Source organism: Triturus cristatus, chromosome 3_1, assembly GCF_964204655.1.
Source record: "Triturus cristatus chromosome 3_1, aTriCri1.1, whole genome shotgun sequence".
Classification (NCBI taxonomy): domain Eukaryota; kingdom Metazoa; phylum Chordata; class Amphibia; order Caudata; family Salamandridae; genus Triturus; species Triturus cristatus.
Genome location: NC_140583.1, coordinates 345,672,755 through 345,699,214, shown reverse-complemented (window position 1 = coordinate 345,699,214; position 26,460 = coordinate 345,672,755). Strand labels below are relative to the sequence as shown.

At 45.1% G+C, this 26,460-nt stretch overlaps 1 protein-coding gene across 1 annotated transcript in view; it reads left to right on the top strand.

Annotated features, from left to right (window-relative positions):
* Nucleotides 1-26,460, top strand: part of MAPDA (N6-Methyl-AMP deaminase) — a 156,037-nt gene that overhangs the window by 66,020 nt on the left and 63,557 nt on the right. The window contains exons 5-6 of the mRNA XM_085644065.1: nt 484-565; nt 26,130-26,256. Coding sequence (XP_085500191.1) covers nt 484-565; nt 26,130-26,256 — 209 coding nt within the window. The remainder of the gene's footprint in view (nt 1-483; nt 566-26,129; nt 26,257-26,460) is intronic.

Sequence of the window (26,460 nt, the reverse complement as noted above, 5' to 3'; positions counted from 1 at the left end):
ACCAGCCTCCAGGGTGGGCTCTGGTGAGTAAGACCTAAAAGGCCCTAGGCTGTGTTAGAGGCAAAAGTAAGCTGGAGCCCCAGAGGCCCTCAGCCATTCTTACTCTTGTAAGTGGGTCACGTGACTGCTCCAGCTGGATTTAAAAAAACTTGCACAGCCTGCAAAGACTTTTGGAATCCTCCCATCCCACCCCCTTTAGAGTGGCTGATGCACCGGCTAGAAGTGTAGAAGTCCTTCACTTTTTTCTACCCTGGCCAGTCTTCTGACATTGAGAGAATTTTAATAGGTTATTTGGAGAGCACCTAACATGTAAATGTTTCATGTGTCCTTAAACTAAGTTTTTGTGCAAAGTAAAATCCACAGGAGCCTCAACTTGCCACTTTCATGAATATGAACTCAAAACAAAAAAATAGACCGCTATATTTATTTTTATGTGCCACTTAGTCTGTTTGACATGCTTATTTTTGTGTGATGGTGATGTAGGTATGATGAAAAGAACTTATGTAGAGGCGATACTTGAAGGCATAAAACAGTCTAAAGAAGAGGGAGTAGATATTGATGTCAGGTAAAACTTTAAATACTTATGATTGAGAAATTGTAATTGATATATACCATATTTCTGTAGCACTACCTTCTTTTGAATGTGCTATTGCTCGAGGGTAGCTGAACACGCACTGATACATTTTACTTTTGAAATTTGTTTTCATTTTGATACATCCTGAACGAATACACTGATCTTAACATGACTGCTAACTTTCATGCATTTCTGAAATGTAGAAGTCCTTTTGTTTGATATCAGACATATGCACATTGTCCAGCATATTATAGTGAGCATGCCCTTGTTTCAAATTTTGTCCCAACTAAGCATAAAACCAAGAAAGCTGATGATCTCCGCATTTGTTTTCTCTTTAGTATCTACTTTCATGGACTTCTTGCATTCTTTCCACCTCACAAAACAAATCTCTTGTCTGCTCATTAGACAGGCTTTGCTTAACATAACAGTTTTGATCACATGCTATGCTTCTATTTACTTGAATTGCTAAACAGTGTATAAAACTGGGTGTTTGATGTATAGACATGTATCCTTGTATGCTCCCAGCGTGATGTGAGCGGGAGCTCTGGTCCGCTGAAACAGTAGTAAATTATTTTGTTGGCTTGATGGCTGTTTTTGCATTAAATGTGTGTTTGAATTTTGGACCCCTGGTGTGTCGTGGTTTATTTATACCCAATATCTATACCGTTACTCTTATTTTACTATGCAGGACATTGCCAAATAAAATGCACAACTATCTTAGATTTTTGATAATGCTTGCTCAAGGTGTTTTATCTTTCTTGTGTGATCGTCGTAACATTTGTCACCTGACTCCCTAGTGCCAGGACTCCTAGTTTTATTGGTAAGGATTTGGGGAATCACAAATGTTGCACACCTTTCATGACTTTCCAAACCCCACGGTGTATGTTCAGTTAGAATTGGCTATTTGAGTTACCACACTAAGCTTTCAGGTATGTTTGCATAGGCATAGGATTTGCAATAAATAGCGGTTAGAGATAGTAATGCAGAATAACACACCCTGAAACATTTTCATCCTAATGTGAAATCTCAGACTGAAGGTGTTAAACTTGCACTCATGACAAAATATAATGCCTCGTCTTGAAGTTCTAGTCAGATGTGAAATTCTGTTATTTAGTATCCAGCTTGCATCTAAATTCACTCCAGCCTGGTTGCTTTGTTATGGCTCAACAGGAACCAAGATAATCTGACCCTCAACCCGTTATAGACCTAGTTGAGGATGTAGCCGTTTAACACAACTCTTTCATCATTATCGGTGACTTTAGCCTATGGTTAGAGACCACTGGCAATAATTTAGTCTACTGTCCTCCTCTACCTTGAAGGAAATGAGGATTCAGAAATTGATAAACTCCTCCAAGCACTGTAAAGACTACATGCTGGGTGCGATTTGTATTTTAAAAATACATAGTAACATTTTAATTGAGAACATCTATCAATGTATTTGGTCTCACTACTGCTGGGTTATTTTCTTCTCTGGCTGGCACTTTCCGCAACTCGCCCATTAAAAGCCAACAATACCGCCTGCAAAAGTGCTTTTGCAGTATCCTCCTTGGGAAACATTTTATGTGATTAGTTCTATTGCTTCCGTTGACCTGTTTTCCACTCTGCAATTGATATTATAATGATATCCTTCAAGCTCATTACAACATGGGTAAAACCTCATGCAGACCCTTGGTTTGAAATCCAAATTATAACAAGCATTGGCATAACCAATAGGTCTCGCCTTTAGGACCTTATAAGTGTTTAGCCATGCAACAGTTGATGTTGTTGCACCAAGGATATTGTGCTGGATAACTAAACACGTATAAGGTCCCAAAGGCGAGACCTATTGGCTATGCCAATGCTTGTTTAGGCTTCCACCCATTATGCCATGAGCAGATTCCACAAATCCACAAGTACTAGTAGAACCCTAATATATCTATCTGCTAACTCTTCAAGATGCCAACTCCAAGCACTCTCATAAATGGGAGGTTCAATTTCCTAGTTCCACTACCTCTGCTAAATACCCAGAGCTATACATCATCCCTCTCTGAGATAAAGCATCTCTGTATGCAACGCTACTCCAGGAGGTATCTGCATTAACAAAACTTGCGTCATCCAACAAGAAGTGCCCATTCTGGGCTAAGGGAAAAACAGGAGTTCTCTTACAAGGCCATTACCAAAGGAGACTAAATTGCCCCTAAAATCATCAGGGTGTGGTAGAAGGTCAAACAAATGGTGCCTTCACCTAGGGTACAAAAATGCAGCAGCCCTGTCGATCAGTGATATCAATGCCCCTTGAACCACTCACTTCGATACCACTCTAATTCGATGTGCACGTAATTAAGGAATCGTGTACATCATGAGGATAGTCTGTACCATTTTATCAGAGATGGTCTCTAGAATGGGAACAGTTATCACGCATATCGAACGTAGGTCCCTGAGAATAGGCGCTATGACAGAATCTTATTGCAGACACGTGAGATCAGCGTATCGAAATTGGAATCATTTACAGAGTGAGTGATTATCCTTAAAACAGGCATGCACTTAAGCAACAACGATGCAACCCCTATGCTTACAGCCAAAGAACCTGGAATGGTGCTAGGGTTCTGTGTCTAAAAACAATTCTCAGCTGTATAGCTTCTATGGGCAGCGTGACTTTTCAATCACTGTAAAAAAAGTACCTGTTCAAAGCAATACAATGTATTGCGCCTCAAGCGCTCAATCTGCCAATCATGAAACTCCTGCAAATCACCACGAGGGCAACAACCTTCCCAGAAGAAAGCAAAGAATATTTTTAATCAACAACTTTCCAAGGGAAGTGTGCTAAAGGGTTTTAATTAAACGCAATTAAGCCACACGATTAAACATATCATATGCAAACAGAACTGGTGTAAAGATAATGATCTGCCCTCCACCCCCGGTACCCAACTGAAGTCGGCCAAAAATTAATTAATCGGCAAATACATTTCCGGCGCAAAGGAAAGCCCTCAGATGATGAGGCGTGGTGTCGCCTCCCTCCGCCTGAATCGCGCGGCCTGGCCCGGCTCGTACCGCAGTGACATGGAGAGTGAATACAAATCAGACGGCGCGCGTCAAATCTATGTTGCCGCTCTCATTTCCAATACGCGGACGGTTCTGTAATCATAAACTCCTGGCGGATAAAAGGCGAATCAGCCTCTCGGAATATTAGCTAAAGCCACATTTGCAAGTCCTGGAGAGATCTCTGCTGTTGAAAAAACACTGATCATTCCTGGTGAACCTGTATATCTGAGGCACTTTGTACTGCAAGGCTGATACCAGCGAAGCCTGGGCTGGAATTAGGCGCTTTTCATCACAAAGCCTCATCTGGTTCAAAGTCCATCAGACGTCTCCCCTTTAAATTCCTGCCTTTGATTCGAACTCAGTGTGTTCAAACCGCAGCTGGGCGGCAGAGAAAAAATCGAAAGGACAGCATTGTTTAAAACCAAACATGGTCGCCAACTTAAAAGAAGGGCCATAATTAAAACAAGCCCGGGAGTTGTGTACGCGCTAAAATGAAATTGTAAAATAACACGCGAGTGGTGCGCGCGCACGCGACAGCAAAAGTGAAAGCAGGCTGGCGAGTGGTGTGCGATATGTGCGCACCATGACGAGAGAGGAAAGCCAGATGGCGCCTCTGCTGGTCATTGTGCACGTAACCACACGCTCTATGGCAGACAAAAAGCTGTGGTCGGCTTTTTAAAGCCCACACACTAAATGTCTCGCCAGAGCAGCGCATGCGCTGGCTTAGGCGAGCCCTAAAAACGTATCAAGGTAATAAGAGTGGAGTCCATCTGGTGGAAACACCGCTTATTAGCTTCCAGGGAAGTTTACGCCTAATGAGATTAAGGAAAGGCTTTTAAAGAAGTAAAAGGCACCCTTAAGCCAGACCATTCCAATAGCTGAATGTTTTCCAAGAGATTTTGTTTGAACTTGTCTTCACATGTAGCTTTTCCAGTTGCTGTTATGAGGATGTAATTTTGGCTTCAACTGTGCAAAGATGTTAATGCTTTCTTTCTAGATAAAATATATAAAATACTGCGAGGTAGGATCAGAAATTCCAATCGGCCTTCTACTCTGTCTAGTCATACTTCTATTCTAAATCTCTGTTCACTGTACATTTGCAAACCGCCCTTCCAGGGAAAGTAAAACTATTTTGTTATCACTGAAGCCCACTTATTTCAACACCACAGTCAAGTGGCTGTAGCCCAGAATATTCTGAGATCCACAAAGTTCATTGTCCTGGCACAGGCCAGTGGGTCATTTGGACTCCTCCGTACCTTTTCCATGACTGACAATTTTTAAAAGTTAAGGCTTAGCTGCAGCGAGCCAACCTGGTAGCCAAAATCATCAAATCATGCAAATGTTTACCTACTTCCTGAAAGACAGACATGTGTCCATCTATATAAAAGTAACTATTGTGACTGTTAGAAATGGGGGTCTCTAGTAGGCAGAGGCAGGTACCTTTGTCCAAAAAGGGACCCTTGCTTCTAGTCAGGCTAAGGAAGATACACACTTTGGATAACCCCTGCTCACCCCCTTAGTAGCTTGGCACGAGCAGACAGGCTTATCCCAAAGGTAATGTGTAAAGTATTTGTACCAACACTCACAGTAACACAGTGAAAACACCACAAATGGACACCACACCAGTTTAGAAAAATAAAATATCTTTATCAAAACTAAACTAGACCAAAACGACAAAAATCCAACATACAGTTGCTTAGTAAAATGTCTTTAAAAAAATGTTCCAAAAATAAGCTTGTAGAAATCAAATAGCACCAACTGGGGGTATCACGACGTCAGGACAGTACAAAATCCAAAGTACGGTGCCGCAAGCAAGGATCGCGGCGTCGGGCGCAGAGTCACACAGACCCCCAAACATCAGTACCTTGGAAAATGAAGTCGGTGGCAATGCACGGCGTCGAAGATGGCTGATGTCGGCTCCAGTGGTGATGTGACGTCGGCAAGTTTCTCGAGTCACCCTCGGCGGTTATCGGCGCCGCTATAACAAGATGCAGGCGCTGGCGAACACTGAGTCGATGCAGCCATGCACAGATGGGGATATACCATGCATGCCCACTCGGGGTTTGCATCTAATTCTAGAGTTGTGGGGATCATGCAAAATAAATCATTCCCCTTTTTGCCTGCTTCCACTCATATTGACAACCGATGTAGATACGTGGGTGTCACGGGCACATGGGAGGGAACAACCATCACCTTCATGTCGGTCTTTGCCCCCCCCCCCCCCCCCGGGACTACAGGCCACCACATTCTCCGACCTCAGCGCAGTGCTGTTGACGTTGCCAGAGGGACATCTAGTGATTGGGGGAGACTTCAACTCAGTGGTATCAGGTACACTAGACAGACACCCCCCACGTACATTGCCGCCCACCGCTCACTCGTTCTCTAGTTTTCTGGCAGGCGATGGGGCTTGAGGACTGCTGGAGGGCTTACCACCCTGACAAGATTCAGCACACCTTCAACTCGGGTGCCCAGAACAGCCTTTCGTGGCTGGACTATATCATAGTCCCCGCCCCGCAGGTGAAGAACATACATGAGATACGGCACCTGGCCAGAGGTATATCTGACCATTCTCCTCTTTGGGCCCACATTGTCCTCGACGACTCCTCAGTGGGGCGTATCGCCCCAATCAATCCCTGGCACCTTAAGTGCCCTAAAATACGGACCGATCTTATTAAATCCATCGATAACTATTTTCTGGACAATGAGCATTCGGTTGACTCCCCGCAGACACTATGGGAAGCCTTCAAAGTAGTGGTATGGGGCGAAGCCCTCTCCTTAATAGCGGGGTCCAAAAAAGACAGGCTAGCGGCGGTCTCCGAGATAGAACAAAACATCTATCTCCTGGAAAATGATCTGGGCCCTGACCCCTCGCCGGAGGCTCTTCACGCTTTGCAACTCCGGCAGGAGCAATACCGAGCCCTGGTCACCGACCGCGCTAAGATCTTGGGACAGTGCAAACTAGGATGGGTGTATGACTGGGGTGACAAGGCCGGGAAATTAATCGCCTGGCTAGACAAAAAGGAGCAAGCCAGCCGACTGGTCCCTGAACTAGGGAATCCCGGAGGACCCGCCATAGTGGATCCCCAAGAAATAGTTGACAGCTTCTCGGCCCACTACCGTGCGATCTACCGCTCCATAGCGCCGCACACCGAAGCGGATTCCTCTGATTTACTACGAGACATATCTTTACCGGTGCTGTCCGACGGTGACCGTGCATTCATGAACAGCGCCCTTATAGCGGACGAGATTACAACCGCAATCAGAACACACCGCCCGGGCAAGGCCCTCGGCCCCAATGGCATCCCGATCGAACTCTACAAACTCCGCCCAGACAAACTTGCCCCATATCTGAAATCAATGTTTGAAGCTAGTCTCGAGCAGGGATCGCTTCCCATGGACCAGCGAATCGCGACTATCGTCGCGATCCATAAAGAAGGGAAACCCAAAGCTGATTGCGCCTCTTATAGACTAATTTCATTGTTGAACGCCGAGCCTAAAATATTGGCCAAGGTGCTCGCTAATAGACTGATCAAAGTAATAGGGGGCCTGGTGCACCCTGACCAATCGGGATTTATGCCGCTGCGAAACACTGCCCTTAACCTTCGCAGACTGCATGGGGTCTTGGGCAGGGCGTCGACTTTGCGCGAGGACGCCATTGTGGTCTCCTTAGACGCCACGATGGCCTTTGACACGCCTGAATGGCCCTATCTCTTCGCAGTGCTCACGAAATTAGAATTTGGGTCGGGCTTTAGTCAATGGGTACGACTGCTCTACAGCGCCCCCATGGCTCAAGTAGTCGTAAACAATAGGAAATCCGACCCCTTTTTACTTAGCCGAGGGACCCGCCAGGGATGCCCCCTATCTCCACTACTATTTGCCCTAGCCCTTGAGCCCCTCGTGGCATGGATCCGCAAGGATGTAATGATTCGTGGGTTGCGGTGGGCGACTGACTGGGAAGACCGCATATCTCTGTACGCAGACGATATTCTGTTATATCTCGCATCCCCTAAAAGATCCCTTATTGCATTATTCGACATCCTTTCCATTTTTGGTAGATATTCCGGATTTAGTATTAATTGGCAAAAATCTCTCATTTACGTCCTAAATGGGAAGGCCCCCCCACTACCCTGATATTGTCCCATACCAATAGTCTCAGACGGTTTCAAATATCTGGGCATTTTTATTTCACTAGACAAATCCCTCCGTTTCGCCCGAAATCTGGCTCCCCCGATACAACGTCTAAAGCAGGACATCACGAACTGGAAATTGTTTCCCCTCTCCTTACTTGGCAAAGCGGCCCTCTTTAAAATGATGTCCCTGCCCCGCTTCCTTTATGTCCTACAAAATTCGGCAGACCCAGTACCAAATTCCTACTTCCAACAAATAGAGGGCCTTCAACGAGACCTCGTCTGGAATGGGAGACCCCGTATCGCTCTAAAAAAACTCACCCTCAGCTGGTTCGATGGGGGGATTGGATTACCCGACATTAAGAAATATTATTGGGCCTCACACCTAACGGCAATAAACCATAGCACGTATGGGAGGCCTGACGATCCCGGGATTCGGTATGGACAAACTGCTCCTTCCTAACGGTTCCTTTGCCAGGGCCCTTTACTCTACGCCAAACAGATACCCCCCTCACCGGCCCCACTAAGCGCTCCGTCCACATTTGGCACACGGCGACTGCTTCGTTGGGTTGGGCCAACAAATTGACCCTGTCCGCGCCCCTGTGGGACTCCCAGAGACTCGGAGACTTGGGCAACTCACGGGGTTTTGACAAGTGGGACCTAATTGGAATCTCACACATTAGAGACATGTGGGACAAAAACGGCATCAAGTCTTTTGACTCTCTCCAGCTTCAATATTCCATGGCGGACTCTGAGCGTTTTCGCTACTTGCAAATCCGCCATGCGCTGCAAGCGGCACTACCATGTGACACCTCCCCACCTGACTATTCACCGCTGGAGGACAGACTGCTTGACGGATAGCTACCCGAGAGAACCATCTCCCTAATATATAGGAAACTCATTAATAATATGGACGACCCACTGGCGCTGCTGCAAGAGAAATGAGTGAAGGACGGTATTGAGTTTGACGACGACAAATTGGCAAACTGCAGTCTCCTCCCCCAAAACTGTCGCCATCCCGGCGCACCTCCGACTCGTGCAACTAAAAATACTACACAGAATCTACATCACGGGGCCCCAATTGATACACATGGGTGGCTCAACAGATGGGTATTGTAGAAGGGGATGCACCCAGATGGGCACGTTTATCCACATAATATGGCACTGCGACCCAATACAGGCCTATTGGCAAGACATCCATCACGTTATGAGCCAGGTACTGGAGCTCAACATAAGGCCTGAAGCTCCCAGATGCCTCCTTAATATCTGGGAACCCACTGACCTAAACACACACGCCATGCAATGGGTTACACTGGGATGCATGATTGCCAAAAGAAACATCGATCAACACTGGGGGGCAACGCTGCCCCCGAGGGTCGTGGATTGGGAGGCGTACCTCGACTGGTGCATGCTGAGGGAGAAGACAGTTTATGCAGCTAGGGACTGTCCCCGAAAGTGGTCCAAGATCTGGTCTCCTTGGAATGCATATCGTGGCTACATATGTCCCCCACCAGGTGACCCGAAATGAGACAGTCCCCCCCTCTCCATAACATTTATCATTCTTCCAATTCTATGTACCTTGATGTTGCTGTATTCCCTGTCACTGATCTGATGGAACTGTACCTATGTTGAATAAGCTGTACATGTTTAATAAAAAGAATTATAAATTTTTTTTTTTTTTTAAAAGACTGAGTCGATGCGAGGGCTGGTGTCGGTCACGGGCCATTACTGCCAGCGGCGGCAGGTGGCATAGGGTGTCGGAGCTGCAGGGCAGGCCGTACGCTGCGTCGTTCACTTCACAAGCTGCTCCCCGGGCCTCGTTGCAAGTCGTGGTGGCGTCAACGGTTTCGGAAACAGATTTTCTTGCTTCTCCTGGGTTTCTTCCAGCTCCCAACAGCAGAAACAACCTCCAGCGGCCCAACTAAGTTACAGGCACTTCCGGGCAGGTCAGAGGAGCTGGGGGTGAAGTCTTTTTGTTTCTGGGACATCAAAACAGGAGGCCGGTTCTTCTTCAGGCCCTTGGAGACTTTCCTTAAGCAGGGGACACAGCACACAGCAAAGTCCTTCTTCAAGCAGGGGACACAGCACACAGCGAAGTCCTTCTCCTTTCTTTGGCACAAACCAAAACTGCAGGCCAATCCCAGACACACAGCAAGGGCAGTACTTCTTCTCAGTTTCTTCAGCTCTTCTCCTCAGCAAAGATTTCACTTGATTCCAGCAATAGTCTAAAGTTCAGGGGTTTTAGGTCTGATACTCATACCCCAAAATGTCTTTGATCCCTTTGTGCAAGGGGCTCTGAGCCCAGTCCTAACCAGTTCTAGGGGCATTCTGCCAGTGCACAACAAAATCCTTGTCAGTGTGAGCCTTGGTTCCAGACGCACCACAGGGGGGCGGAGCCAGAATTGTGGAAGGAAGGACCAGCCCCATTCAGGTACAGGTGCTACTCCTACCACCACTCCAAATGGAGATCAGGCCTATTCAGCCTAGTGCTGGGTCATCCAGAAAGGGCCAGGCACACCTCACCCCCCCCCCCCCCCTCCCCAGAGGTTGTCTACTAGGAATGCACATCTACTGTCTCTGCCACACTGAAACCAGACAGTCAATCCACAAACGGGCAGAGGCACACAGAAAGGTTGAACAAGAAAATAGCCACTTTCTAAAAGTGCTATTTTCAAACACAGAATTTAAAAACCATCCTCACTAAAAGATGTTATTAAATTCTGAGTTCAGGGATACCAGACTACAATTTTCTATCTTACTCCTATGGGAAGATATGCTTGTAAAATATTAGAGCATTCCTAGTGGGCAAGATAGCCTTTCAATAGTGAAAAACGAAATTGGAAATATTTCACTATCAGGACATGTTACACACACCAGTACATGTCCTACCTTTCACATACACTGCACCCTGCCCAGGGGGGTACCTTGGGCCCACAAGAGGGGTGTCCTATGTGCAAGGAAAGGAAAGAGTAGGGCCCAGTAACTGGGTGCCCTAGCCAGGTCGACATGGCAGGTAACAAACTGCGCACAGGCGCTGCGGTGGCAGGCCTGAGACCTCTTTTAGGGCTACTCATCTGGGTGGCACAATCAGTGCTGCAAGCCCACTAGTCGCAATTGATTTAACAGCCCTGGCACACTCAGTGCACTTTACTAGGGACCTACTGGTAAAACAAATATGCCAATCAAGGATAACCATTCACAATAACAATTTACACAGGGAGCACTTGCACCTTCACACTGATCAGCAGAGTTAAAGTGCCCAAAGCAACTAAGCCAGCAAAAACAAAATCCAGCTCAGCACCAAAAACACAGGAGGTAGAGGCCACTTTGGAACAAATAAGTCCGGAGATAGCGATCTTTGAGCACGTTGTTTTTAATAAATTGACAGCAGCCATGAGATATATTTCCGCCCGAGTTACAACATATCTCGGGAAGAACATACAGCACTCCAAGATCTCATACAAGATAAAACTGTAACCATCAAAAGTTGTGACAAGGGTGGAGGCGTAGTCCTCATAGATAACAACCAATATGTTCACAACATGGAGGCTATGCTACAGAACACACAACATTATGTACCGATCAAAAATGACCCCACTAAAAGAGTCCAAAAGCTAGTGCTTAATATTACCACTCTTGCACTTAAACTGAATCAGATTTGTGACAAAGAATGGGAATACTTGAATACTGATAAACCCAGGATGGCAACAATCTATGGAATCCCCAAGATTCATAAAAATAGTACAGACCTATTGTAACCACGATAGGCTCCATTATGGAGCCGCGTTCTAAATATGTAGACACCATATTGAGACTTCATGTCCCCAAAATACCGTCTATATTCGGGATACTCGAGACATCATAAATAAAGTGGAATACCTACAGTTCAATGCCATGACCTACACCATGGTTACCATGGATATTGAAGCCCTCTACAGCAACATCCCTCAAAAGGAGGCTGTGGAAGCGGTCATATGGTTTATGGACACCTTTGACATTGATTGTCCCAGAACATTTATTGTGGAATATCTTAACATAATCCTACAAGAAAACACCTTCAATTTCCGTGGGTGTCTCCATTAACAAACTAAGGGAGTAAGCATGGGGGCATCTTGTGCCCCTACGGTAGCAAAAATGTATATGGCTCTTTGGGAATCGAGATAGCCCCTTTTAGTGAGTCTGTCAACAACTGGTCTAGGTATATAGACGATGTCTTCTTTATCTGGATGACCGATGAAGAAGACATCCCTAATTTGGTATCCTGGTTAAACCTCTGTGATAGCAACATCTTTTTCACAGCGAACTCTAGTAAAAATAAAGTTGAGTTCTTAGATATTGTTATTCAAAACAATACAGACCATCTCGAAGTGGACCTTTTATACCAAACACACCAAACTACAGCCCGTAACACACTATTGCATTTTAAAAGTTACCACGCCCAGTCTCAGAAAACCAGCATTCCTTTTGAGCAGTTCATGCGTCTCCGCAGGAACTGCACAAATCTAGAGGATTTTGGCATTAGAGCCACAGAAATGAAAGACACATTTTTGGCTCGGGGCTATCCAAGAAGACTGTTATGTGACTCGTACAAACAAGCTTGTTATTATGTTAGGCAACATTTACTCTCACGAGTTATTACACCAAACCCTAGATTGGTATTTGTGACAAGTCACTCCACGATGAACGAAAAAGTTAGACCCATTGTAAAGTCTAATTGGCATATTTTAAATGCCACCAGAGACAGAGAAAATCATGTACCCAAACCACTCTTTGCGCACAGGATAAACAAGAATCTCAAAGACCTCATAGTGTGATCCCGCATGACCAACTACCATGCGAAGACTACACAGCCATCGGTATTGGGCAATAAATTCCCGATTGGGAATTATAAATGCATGAACTGTGTTGCATGCCAATTTGCCATTCAGACCAGTACCTATACTTTTAATGCAACCAAAATTGACCTGGACAGCTTGACAAATTGTAAGACCTCGAACATCATATACTTAAACTTGTGCCCGTGTAACCAGGGGTACATGGGGGAAACCTCTAGGTCAATGGCCACACGTCTGACAGAACACAAGTCAGCTATCCGTACTAACAAAATCAATGCTCCATTGGTCAAACATTATATGGAAGCTCAACACACTACCAAGGATATAAAGTGGCTGATCCTAGAAAAAATCTGTATTAATACAGGAAACCAAAGCACTGGAATACGTAAACGTAGAGAAGTGTATTGCATTTTTACTTTGGATACGTTTAGAAAAGGATTGAACAGCGAAATTCCATGGGACCAAGTCATCAGGTACAATAACAACTAAACTAGATGACTGTATTATTTTAGTAGGCATGTTAACATACTAAGATGGCCGCCGTTTTTACGAGATTGTCTGCACTAACATCATTGTCTTCATCACTTTACCCTTGTCACTTTGATTATTACTTTCTGCTATTGATATAAATACACAGTTAGCTTTTTGTGTGCACACACATTTACTGAAGATCACGCACATTATTTCCAAATAGTTATTCTTTTGTGTTATACCTTCGAATATTGAATATCAAAGTTTTCATAAAGTTATTAATGCAGAGGTCCTCCATTAGGCATCAGGTCTCTATGTACTGGTAAAAAATTAAATTTGGGGTACTGAAACCATATATCTAAGAACATCAGCTCAACATGGCCGCCAATGACATGTTAATAAATTGAGTTCAAGGAGGGTTTGCCATAATCTGCCCAGTATACGTCAACATCGTATTTCGGAAGCCGTTGCCGCGTCTTTAGGCACTGCCCCTGTATACTCTTGGGCGTGTGTACATTTTTCAAAAAGCTTAAAATAGGCTGGTATACGGGGCCGGACATCCTATTTTCCTGTGCGCGTGCACATGCAGCGCATGATGGAGGAAGCAGCTGAGCTCAGGCGGAAGAGAGTTGCGGGACCTAAGACGGTAGCTCGAGGACCACGTGGAGCATTATTGTGTTCCCCACCGAAGTGGCAACGCCGCTCCTCTCCTGGACAATGCTTTATTATTCACTCCACGGGTAGGTTGCACAGGGATAATGTTGCGGGGGCCCAGCGGTAACGCTGCATACATTGGTATTCTAATGAAAACCTTGGTGTTTGGACCCTTCTGTTAATATAAGCTCCTTTGCCTTGTACCACATGTAGTGCTTGACGGAGCAAACAACGTTATTTAGGCGGAAGAAAGTTTCAACGCCGCACCTCTCCCGGATACTGACGGATCATCCGTTTCATGGGTCAGCCCCACAGGGACACCGTAGCGGGGGCCCAGTTGTTATGCCACCCGCTATTGTAATCTAATGTAAACATCGGGTTTTGGACCTTTTAACTAATATGAGCCCCTTTGCTTTACATTATGGTATGAGTTCCACGTCACCCTCATTGAGCACAGCACCCTTGGGACTCGTGGCAATACATTTAAACATTTTTTACTTCCATTTACGTGGCGTCCGTCCTGACGTTTTGGAAGAATATATTTTTAGTTCCCCTGCACGGGTAAGGTCATTGACTGTTCTGAGATCTTTTAGAACCCAGGCTACCTTCCATCGCCTACACGATAAACAGGTTACTGAGATTTTCTGTTGGTTTTCTCGTTAGGTACTTTATGTCCCTCCCACATTGCATCAGTGTAATTCCAAACCTCCTTTCAGATTAGAGAAGGTAATTATGTTCATTATTACAATCTACGCTTTTCTTGTTAGATGACTCGGTGGACACCTTTTGGTCTCAATTGCATGTTTTTATGGTCACTATTCCGTCCTCGAGTAGGACCCATCATGTGCACATTCACGGGTTTTTTCTCTCGTTTTCTTTTTCTCTTATCAGTCTGCTTTATCAATTTTTTTTCTACGAAAGCACCATATCCGGTGAAAGGACGTCTACGATTTTCACTATTTCTGTCCAGTCTTGGACAATCCTTTATTTCTCCCCATCTGTGACTCTTCAGCATTAGATTTGTTGTTCTTTTAAATAAATGAGTTCTGAATCTTAGGTGAGCAGATATCTTTAGTAGGACTTCCTATATGTAATTTACTCAGTTTTCTTCTTTCCATAATATCCTCTGGGTCTGTTCATTAACATTGTTACCTGATGAAGGCATAACGCCGAAACGCGCGTAGATAGGAATTTGTCACCCATGACAGTTATATGTTTTTAATCATGACAATGTATTTCTATACTGAGCTGTAGTTATTTTCGTATACAGTCCATTTTCTATTTGAAAAGTATATATATCTCATGTTCTTTATTCTTATACCATCTAAATCAATTGTGCATAAATAGTCGCAGTATAAATGAATGAATGAGTGTGCCTGCGAAGTTAAAGAGTAATAATGGACTTGCACTTTGATTAATAGTTGCTCTGTTTCATCAATTACATTGTGCTATTTGCTTTTATAATACTATCTTTTTCTCTCTTTTCCTTATTGAAAAAATATCCTCATAAAAAACATTGTTATATAAATAAAACATATATTTTTGATATTTACCTGGTTGATTACAGATTTGTTCTGTAAACTTATAGGTCCACTCTGTTATATTGCATTTCCTAAATGTTTTTTTCACTTGTATTTTTTCCCTGATATAGGAAATTTAGTCGGGGGTACCCCTTTTTGTTTGCAAAAACTTTGCAGAGCCTTCAACACTTCGCAGAGGTGTTGCAAATGTTCCTCCCAGCTGGAGCTGAACACAGCAATGCCATCCAGATAAGCGGCGCTGAATTCCTCCAGCCCGGACAGTACCTAGTTGACCAGTCTGTGGAAAGCAGCAGGGGCGTTTTTCAAGGGCATAACACGGAACTGGTAGTGCCCCTCAGATGTTGAAAATGCTGACCTCTCTTTGGCCCCCTCAGTTACGGCAATCTGCCAGTACCCAGATGTTAAATCAAACGTACTTTAGGTACCGGGCAGCGCCTAACCGATCCACGAGCCCATCAGCTCTGGGGATGGGGTATGCGTCAGTCTTGTTGACCGCATTGAGCCCACGGTAGTCCACACAAAACTGGAGTTCTGCAGTGGCACCGGGTGCAGCAGCTTTTGGCACCAAGACCACTGGGCTAGCCCGGGGGCTGCTGGAGGGCTCTATCACCCCTAACGCCAGCATCTTGGCCCTGACATTGTCAGCTACCCTGTAAAATTTCTGCTTCACAGGTAGACTGTCCCCAGTGTCCACATCATGGACGCACCAATTGGTGACTCCTGGTGTCAGGGAGGCGAACTGTCCCAGCACCTGGCGACAGTCCCTCTGCTGTTCTGGGGTCAGGGTAGGTGAGAGGTTTACCCCATCCACTGACCAATCTTGTTCTTTCGCTGACAGGAGATAAGAAAGAAGCTCACTCTCCTCCTCCATTCCATTATCTGTAGCAAGGAGCATGGTTACCTCAGACCTCTCAAAGTGTGGTTTGAGGTGGTTTATTATGTAGGACCCTTAAAGGGTTCCTGGGAGTCTGCAAGTCAACCACATAGGTTACCTCACTCTTTCGCTCCACCACCTCATATGGACCAGTCCATTTGTCTTGGAGCGCACAAGGCTCCACTGGTGCCATTACCCACACTTTCTGCCCAGGTTGAAATTCTACCAGAGTGGCATTCTGGTCGTACCATCTTTTCATTTCTTCTTGGCTAGCTTCTAGGTTCACCTGAGTGAGCTTCCTGAAGCGTTGGGTCTGGTTTCTAAAGGTCTGCACATAGCTGAACACATCTTGTGGGGTCTTACTAGGAGTTCTCTCCCAACCCTCCTTCACCATACTCAGAGGTCCTCTCACAGAGTGACTGTACAGTAGTTCAAAGGAACTGAACCCTAAGGACTTCTGGGGTACCTCCCTGTAGGCAAACAGCAGGCATGGCAAAAAGACGTCCCACTTCCGTCTCATGGGTTCTGCAAGACCCGTGATCATGCCCTTCAGGGTTCGGTGGAATCTCTCAACCAGACCCATTCCCTTGAGGATGGTAAGGAGTGGTGAACTTGTAAGCTACTCTGCACTCCTGCCACAAGGATATCATGTACTTTGAAATGAAGTTTGTACCTCTGTCAGAGACCACCTCTCTGGGGAACCCCACACGGAAAAGATCCCCATCAATGCATGGCCAACCACGGGGGCTGTGATTGTCCGGAGAGGGACAGCTTCCAGGTACCGGGTGGCATGGTCCACCAAGTCCAAGATAAACTTGTTGCCCAAGGCTGTCTTGGGTTCCAGTGGCCCCACAATATCAATGCCCACCCGCTCGAAAGGGGTGCTCACCACAGGAAACGGTTGGAGGGGAGCCTTACACTTCCCTCCACTCTTGCCACTTACCTGGCAAGTTGGACAAGATCTGAAATGGGTACCACCGTTCCTTCTCATTTGGGGCCAGTAGAAGTGGGTGACAAGCCTCTGATAGGTCTTGTTGCACCCCAAATGTCCTGCTAGAAGGACGTAATGAGCCAGACCCAGTAGGAAGGTCCTGAAGCGCTCTGGTACCACCAGCACACGGGCTGCACCGTGCTCAGCGACCTTAGGCTCACTATATAGTAATCCATCTTCCCAGTAAATCAGGTGTGATCCGGACTGATCACCTGCTGCCTGGTCTGCAGTCTGTTGCCGCATACCAACAAGAGTAGAGCACTCCATCTGCTCTTTGCAGAACTCCTCCCTGGAGGGACCCCCTCCCTGCTGCCAATGAGTCAGCTCAGGCAGGTCTCCCAGTTTGGCTACTTGTTCCCCTGTAGGTTCCGCGGGCATCCCCCTCAGGTTCTGCCAACTCCTGGACCGTGGGAATTTCAGGGTCTGGTTTCCCACACCCCCTTCTCTTTCTGGTAGGCACCTGGGCCACTGTTTCAGGCTCCAGGTCCTCTTGAGTACCCCTACCGGCTGCCATTGACCGAGTAGTCCCACAGACCCACTCAGGCAGACCCAACTTCTCCAAATGAGCCTGGCGTTCCACCTCCTTCCATGGGGAACTCTCTAGGTCATTCCCAAGCAGACAGTCTACAGGCATGGATGGACTAACAACGACCTTCAGGGAACCTGAGACTCCCACCCCCCACTCAAAGGGAACTTGCGCGACCTTACATATGCGCTCAGAGTTGTCTGCTGCAACTACACGGTGAAGTACATTGGGAATAACCTGCACTTCAGACACCCATTGACACCGGACATATGTCACACTGGCTCTTGTGTCTCTCAGAACCTCCACCCTGCTCCCATTGATTGTCACCCACTGCCTGTATTTCTTAGTGTTCTCAGGCAGATAGGATTCCTGGACCATCTCTCAGTCTTCTAACGAGACAAGGGTCATAACTGCTTGCTCCCCCCTTCACTAGGAACCAATTCCTCCCCCAGCTCTACACTCACTAATCCCGGTGACAGAGCACCAGTGGGTGCTGGGGGTGCGTTGGGGGACTTGGGATCATTTGCAATGTGGCCCACCTGACCACATGAATAACACTTGAGAGGACCCCGGTTGTCGTGCCTGCCCCTAGGGGGCCAGGACGTTTTAGGCTTGGGGGGCTGGGACTCCTTACCCTTGGAACTGTTTTGGGGCTCTTTAGAGAACTCCTTTTGGTTACCCTTGTCCCCCACTCTTTTTGGCTGTGGTACACACAATTCCCTTGTGGACCCTGGTGCTAGTCCAGCGGTCCGCCTCCTTAGCAAGCTCACTGGGATCAGTTAGCTTACTATCCAATTGATGCTGGCACAGCTCTCGAACACACAGACTCCTCCAGTGTTCCCATCTAATTAAGTGGCACAACCCTGTGTAATCAGTTTCCTTGCTGCCCTTTATCCAACCTTCCAGTGCACGCATATACATGTTCACAAATTCAACCCAAGTACTTGAATCAAGCTTCTTGAAGTTCCTGAACTTCTCTCTGTACTGCTCGGGGTTGAGCCCATACCTGAGGCATAAGGCCTCCTTCATGTTAGGATAGGTCAGGGGACCCGCCTGTTCTAAAGGTGACAGGGTGTCCCTCCCAGCGGCCTCAAAGTGCTTACACAGGCTCCCCCCCCAGTTCTTCTCAGGAAGCTCATTCATTCTTAAGGCTATCTCCTACGCCGTAAACCATGCATAAATATCATCACCCTTCTGGTAATTCTGCACTAATTCCTTGAGTATGTATACCTTACCCCCTTGCACTGGCTGTACGCTGCCACCATTTGCCCTCTTTTCATCCTCCAAAAGCAATGTATTCTCTTCTAAGGCACACTCGTTCTTGCTGTCCTCTGCCATCTTATCTTTCTCCATTTCTAATTGCTTCATCTGGAGCCTCATGGCCTCTAACTCATAATCTCTGACCCTCTGGTTTTCCTCCAGCTCCTCTGGGGAAAAGCTCCTAGCGGAATGGTGACTGCCAGCCCTGGAGGCTACTCTGGACACATGCAGATCCTGTGACCTCAAACCATCCCCTTGAGCATCCTCATCCACTTCTGCATTCCTGTCTCCTTAGCCTCGTTGGCCTCCCACAAGGCACTTAAGGCCTCCTGCAGCTCATCCTTCTTAGAGCTGCTCCTTATGGGACATCCAAAATCTTTGCAGAATTGATTGAGTTGATCTACTTTGTAGGAATGCAAATCCTCATTGTTAAACTCCAATTCTGCCTTCTCACTTGCTGCTCTACTATTCAGAAACATATTGTGTGGATGACTCAAGTGACAAATCAAAAATAAAACCAAAACACAGCATGTGGTTGCGTAGTGGTCTGTACTAATCTAGTGATGTACACCAATCACTGTGGGTCAAGTACAAATACAGGTTCAAATCCTCACCGCTGACCCCCAGTGTTAGAAATGGGGGTCTCTAGTTGGCAGAGGTAGGTACCTTTGTCCAAATAGGGAGCCTTGCTTCTAGTCAGGGTAAGGGGGATACACACTTTAGATAACCCCTGCTCCGCCCCTTGGAAGCTTGGCACGAGCAGACAGACTTATCCTAAAGGCAATGTGTAGAGTATTTCTACCAACACTCACAGTAGCACAATGAAAACACCACAAATGGACACCACACCAGTTAAAAAAATATATATATCTTAATCTAAACTAAATAAGACCAAAACGACAAATATCCAACATACAGATACTCAGTAAAATGTCTTCAAAAAGGATGTTGCAAAAATAAGCTTGTAGAAATCAAATAGCACCAACTGGGGCGATCACAATGTCAGGACAGCACAAAATCCAAAGTCACACAGATCCCCAAACAACAGTACCTTGGAAAATGACGTTGTGACGATGCACAGCGTCGAAGATGGCCGATTTCTCGAGTCACCGGTTTCTCGAGTCACCTTCGGCAGTTATCGGCACCGCGATAACGAGATGCAGGCGCTGGCGAAGACTGAGTCGGTACGAGCGCTGGCGCCGGTCACGGCCGATCACTGCCGGCGGAGGTGGGTAGCAGGCCGGGCGCTGCGTTGTTCACTTCACAAGCAGCTCCCCGGGCCTCGGTGCAGGTCGTGGAGGCGTTAACGGCGTCGGAAACTGATTTTCTTGCTTCTCTTGTTTTTCTTCTAGCTCCCAACAGCAGAAACAACCTCCAGGGGCCCAACTCAGTTACAGACACCTCCTGGCAGGTCAGAACTCCCAGCAAGGAAGTTCAGGGGAGCTGGGGGGTGAAGTCCTTTTGTTCCTGGGACTTCAAAACAGGAGGCCAGATTGGAGACTTTCATTAAGCAGGGGACACAGCACACAGCAAAGTCCTTCTTCAAGCAAGGGACACAGCACACAGCAAAGTCCTTCTTCAAGCAAAGGACACAGCCCACAGCAAAGTTCTTCTCCTTTCTTTGGCAGTAACAGCAACTTCAGGCCAACTCCAGGCACAGAGCAAAGGCAGTACTTCTCCTCGGTTTCTTCAGCTCTTCTCCTCAGCAAAGGTTCCTCTTTATTCCAGCAATAGTCTAAAGTTCAGGGGTTTTAGGTCTGGTATTTATACCCCAGTGTATTTGATCCCTTTGTGCAAGGGGCTCTGAGCCCAGTCCAAACCAGTTCTGGGGCACTCTGCCAGTGCACAAAAACCTTTGTCAGTGTGAGCCTTGGTTCCAGACGCAACTCAGGGAGCCAGCATTGTGTAAGGCAGGCACAGCCCTATTCAGGTATAGGTGCTACTCCTCCCGCCACTCCAAATGCAGATCAGGCCTATTCAGCCTACTGCTGGGTCATCCAGGAAGGCCAGGAACACCTCAACCCTCCCCCACGCCGCCCCCCCCCCCCCCCGAGGTTGTCTACGGGGAATGCACATCCACTGTCTCTGCCACACTGAAACCAGACAGTCATTCCACAAACGGGCAGAGGCACACAGAAAGGTTAAACAAGAAAATGGCCACTTTCTAAATTGCTATTTTCAAACACAGAATTTAAAAACCATCCTTACTAAAAGATGTGTTATTAAATTCTGAGTTCAGGGATACCAGACTCAATTTTTCAATCTTACTTCTATGGGAATATATGCTTGTTAAATGTTACAGAGCATTCCCCATTCTATCCTATGGGCATGATAGCCTTTCAATAGTGAAAAACGAAATTGGCAGTATTTCACTATCAGGACATGTTACACACACCAGTACATGTCCTACCTTTCACATACACTGCACCCTGCCCAGGGGGGTGCCTTGGGGCTACCATATGGGTTTTCTATGTGCAAGGAAAGGGTACGGTAAGGCCTGGCAGGTGGGCGCACTTACCAGGTCGACATGGCACTTAACAAACTGCGCACTGGGACTGCTGTGGCAGGCCTGAGACCTCTTGTGAGTGGCACAATCAGTGCTGCAAGCCCACTAGTAGTATTTGATTTACCAGCCCTGGCACACTCAGTGCACTTTACTAGGGACCTACTGGAAAAAAACAAATATGCCAATCATGGATAACTAATCACAATAACAATTTACACAGGTAGCACTTGCACCTTGACACTGATCAGCAGTAGCAAAGTGCCCAAAGAATCTAAGCCAGCAAAAATGAAATCCAGCACAGCATCAAAAACACAGGACGTAGAGGCAAAAAGTTAGGGGAAAACCACGCCAAGGATGCCAGGTCTAACAGTGACATATACAATAAAAACCTAAATGTGCAAATGATTTTTATTTTCGCTAATTAGCCTTATTGCTTGAAAATGCTGTTTCTATCGTTTTGTAAGTTAGAGGTACAAGTAGCAGTCATGGAAGCTCTGTAGCAGCTTACAAGCTTATAAACTGACCCAGCCTCTCACATGAGATTCATGTCAAGAAATCCTTTTATATATGATCATGGATTTAATTCACATTTTTATTCTGTACACTATGCAATTAGAAATTGCTGTATCTAGAAATAGTTACAGCCGACTTAATGTAAGAATTTATTCTTACATTTCTACATTGATAACTTGCCCACAGTGTCAGAAAATGTTGGTGCCTCACCCAGAGCACCATCAAACTGGAGACTTAAAAGTGTAACAGACAGAAAAAAACAGGGCATCAGGCTTTTTCTACCGATGCACTCAGGATCTGGAACAGAATCCTGTATCCATCAGGACTGCCCCAACTCTGCTCCATTAGGCAAGAATTAAAGGCACACCTCTTTAAAGAACACTGCATAATGATGCAATAAAAGTGCACTTCTGCTCCAAAATCCAGCTACCTTGCCTGTCACTCATTGACTGTATGATTGCTTTTGACTCTGTACCGAGCTTTTCTATCTTTTGGCTAGATTCACGGTATACAATAGTACAAACATACATATTGTCTTCAGCTTTTCGGATCCTTTTCCTGCTATGAATTATTGTGGGCAATCTGGGCATATGTGTGGTCAATGTCTGCAATATTTGTGGAATTCTTAGCATTTCATGGGTATTATCCCTGTGGTGTAGTGTGTGTATTTGACAGAAAGTTGGTAGTTATTTGAGGATTAAGCTTGTATTCACTAAAAGGGAAAGCTGGTAGAGCAAACATAGTGTTTTACTGTGAAAACAACCAGGAGGAATTACGTTTTCTGTGATATTATCACAGTAAAAGAAAATAGACAATCTGGACAGCACATCGAAATCTAACACATTCAACTTACATAGGTGGGAGCACTTGCACACAAATATAGTCCCATCTACAGTCTTGTGTAAATCAATCTTCTTTATTGATAGCTTCTGCAATGTTTGGTAAATAGCTAATTCTAGCGAACACGTTTCGTCGGATAATCACATAAGACCATGGCTTTATCAGGGCTAGGCGAGATCAACTTAAGTAGCTATCAAATTGATTGACATAATTTCATTGCTTGTTACCATGTCCCCTAAATAGCTCATAGAAAAGTACTCCCAAATCAACAAACGTCAGTGCCACCATGCGGGACTTCAAACGCATTATATCAACAAATTCAAAATGGGGATTAAATGGAATAAGGACAGTGTGGTTTTTTTCACATCCATAAAGGTTAAGATGAGTTGGAGAGATCTATTGCAGGATTACCCGCATTACCTAGCATTTAAGTGAGTTGCTCGACTAGACGGTACTACTTTCTGATGCCCCTCATGCATTATTGAATTTACAATATAGAACTTGACTGTGGGGTTCGTCCTTAATTGGGATACACTGGAGTGGTTGTTTCCCCGCTATTGTCGAGTTCTGCAATTTATTGCAAAAAGCAGCATCTGGAGTATGTGTGCGCCTGCAAAGACTCTGCTACCCATTTTTGGCAAGTCTAACACGTTTGATGCAAAAAAGCAAGCAAGCATAAAAATAAGTGAAGGGAAAAAGCCTAATCTACGGACCAAAGCTTTGCTCTCTGGTCAAGTTGGAGCACTGGAATGCTAAGAGCCATACATTTTGGGACCACCTTTATATATTTTTTCTGAATGCCTGTGAATGGAAGCAGGAGGGCGTGAGAGACGGAAACCTACGGATATGCAGTAGTGAGCAGGCGCTGAGCTCTTTTTGTGTGAAGAATACAAAAGGCCTTGCATTAGTAAAGTGCTTTGTCCAGAGTTTTCTTGTAATTTATGAACCCTCCACAGCCATGGGAAGGGGAGGCTTGCTTGGCGCATCAAAAAGTAACGTTTTAGCAAATCAATGTGGAAATTGTGCAGTGAGATGCACTATTGGCACCATTGTTTTCAAATGAATCTTGAGTGAGGGGTGGGGACGAGATAAGAGTCCTCCTGAGTGAAGTTAGGCTCTCTTACATTGCCCATTCAGTGCAGTTCAGATGAGGTGTGTATACCATATGGTTTCATAGTTCACCAGCCTTAACTGGAGTTATTTTCTATTTGCTTCTTGTAGAGGACATTCACTGCAAAATGCACACAGTCTCAAAAACAAACACTCAGCTAGAAAACAATTAGACACATTTGTTCAGTTTACATATGTGGAGGAAGCCTACTATAGAAGGGATAAATGTAGCACAACACCTCCTTTACCACACCTGTAATAATAAGAGAGTCTGACCATATTGAAGAACATCTTATAATGTGTTTGTTCCAAGTACCAGAACTAATAACCTTTTCTTTCCGCTTCAATACAGATCAGTCTTAAAAAAAAAATATCTTTGTTCCTGCACAAGAGGCTAGGCGAGCATGTGGAATCTACACTTTCAAAAAATTGCCAACATGGTTGCTCTACGAGGGCATGGTAGCATTATGAATGGTGGTCTCTTAAAATAGATAACACGCTTACTGCACAAGAAGTCGGTCAGCATTTGGAGTGTACAGGTTCAAAAACTGGAACATAGCTTTCAAAGAAAATACCTCCACGAGACCAAGAAAGTTCCAAATAGAGCATTCTCTTTCCTATAGATACTTTGGTCTTAAATAGGCATGCTGGAACTACAAGCAAACACTTAGCAGTGCTAGGACAGGTGATAGAAAGCATCAGCAGATCTCACAAGCGCTCAGCACTGCTCTTCCCTCACAGCTGCAGTATAGATCTATAGGGGTGTACCCCAAACAATGATTTTAGCACTGACTGTCTTCAGACACATTTATTGAGCAAATTGAGCGCTTTCGAGCTCTCAGCAAGAAGCTGGTCCTCCCTAGCCCTTCACTGGTTCTCATTTGCTGCTGCCTCAACCAGCAACTGTCAAATCTTGTGACATATAGGTTTCTCATTACAGTGCATCTTAGGAGTTGTATAATTATAACACCGAGTGGTAAATAGGTTCAGTTTACATTTCTGAAGGAAGGAAGTTGTTTGTGTAGTTGTGGCTGTCAGTGTTGAACATTCTTTTAGTGGGGGGAAGACAGAAAATCTTATGGTTCATGCTGGTGATGAGGCAGGTTGTCCTACTTCACGTATTGTTACTGATATTAGAAATGGTAGGCAATTTGGGTCATTTGGCAGTCTGTCCAGAGAGACATTTTTGGGATGTTTCTTGTCTGATTTAGATTGAATTGGTTTGAGTTTATTTTAAAACCTAACATGTTTTTGCATTGCATTTTAAATGGATCCAACATTTACAGTATAATCCAATGAACAGAAACAGTTCAATTACTCCTCTCCATAAGAAAAAGTATGCAATAAGGCTGACCACATTTTCCTACGAATTATATATCTTTCTCAAGAGGGTTAACGACCTAGGCGAAAAAATAATGTTGTACTGCTGTTTACAACTGATGTGCCACTCTGTCTATGCAAAGTAGAAAGTTTAGTTACAGTTCTGACTTAGACTTAGAATAATCAAGAACTTAGCCTGTTCACAAGTAAAAAAAAATTAAAATGATGGTTGGCACATTAATGAGCAGTGATGGTCCTGTTACAGGAACATAATATGAGAGTCATGTACAGAAGTCCCAAATAACCCACTCTTGTATACAAACAAGCAAAAGAAAACATGCCAACTTCATTTTGACATAACATTAAGACCTAAAATCAGTTATTTTCCTATGGTGCCCCTGCCATGTAACACCCTTATCAATACAGTTATCACTCCTTTCCAGACTGCCCTCTACCCCTTTCTGTGTTCTAAACCGTCTATTCAAACACCACCGCTGACCTTTCATGCGGCCACATCTCATATCTTCTTGCAACAAGCAACCCTAGAAATGTTTCATGCTGTTGGGCCAGTCATCAGTGAGGTGTGCTTGATTTTTCTGCACAGTGACCACAATACCCTTGTCTGGGCAGACCTGTCGCATTAAGGCAAACAGAAAGGTGATGGGTGAAATGCTTGAATTAATCACAACCATTGGTAATTACTTTGGACCGCATTCCAGCCCATCCTTTTATATGGAAGCATGAAAACTGCGATTAAAATGGATGGAGCGTATATTTTGAAGTCTCTTTGAATGCATTGTGCTAAGAAAACTTTTTGAGGAATACAATTATAAATACAATTTGTATATCAATTTCCACTTCAATCTATAGTTTACCTCCAAATGTTGAGAAGTTTGTCCCAGATCTTTGGTGTTTCTTGATATATTTCCATGAATATTATCTTTTCTGAACTCTTATGCATTGTAGGTTTTTGTTAGCGATCGATAGAAGAGGTGGTCCTGAATTTGCAAAGGATACGGTTAAGCTTGCAAAAGAATTCTTTCTTTCCTCTGATGGAATTGTACTTGGACTGGACCTCAGTGGTGATCCTACAGTAAGATACCACCTGTTTTATTAGATGTCATGTGAAAGAGGGCCTAGGGAAATGGGAGGTCTTATGGACTGTGAAGTAAAAAAGAGAGAGAGAGCTTGCGAGAGCTTGATAATGATGTTTTAATTTACATTTTCACGATACATAATCATTATAATTTGGTGTTTCATTCTGCATAACTGTATGTGTCCCACATACACACGTTCA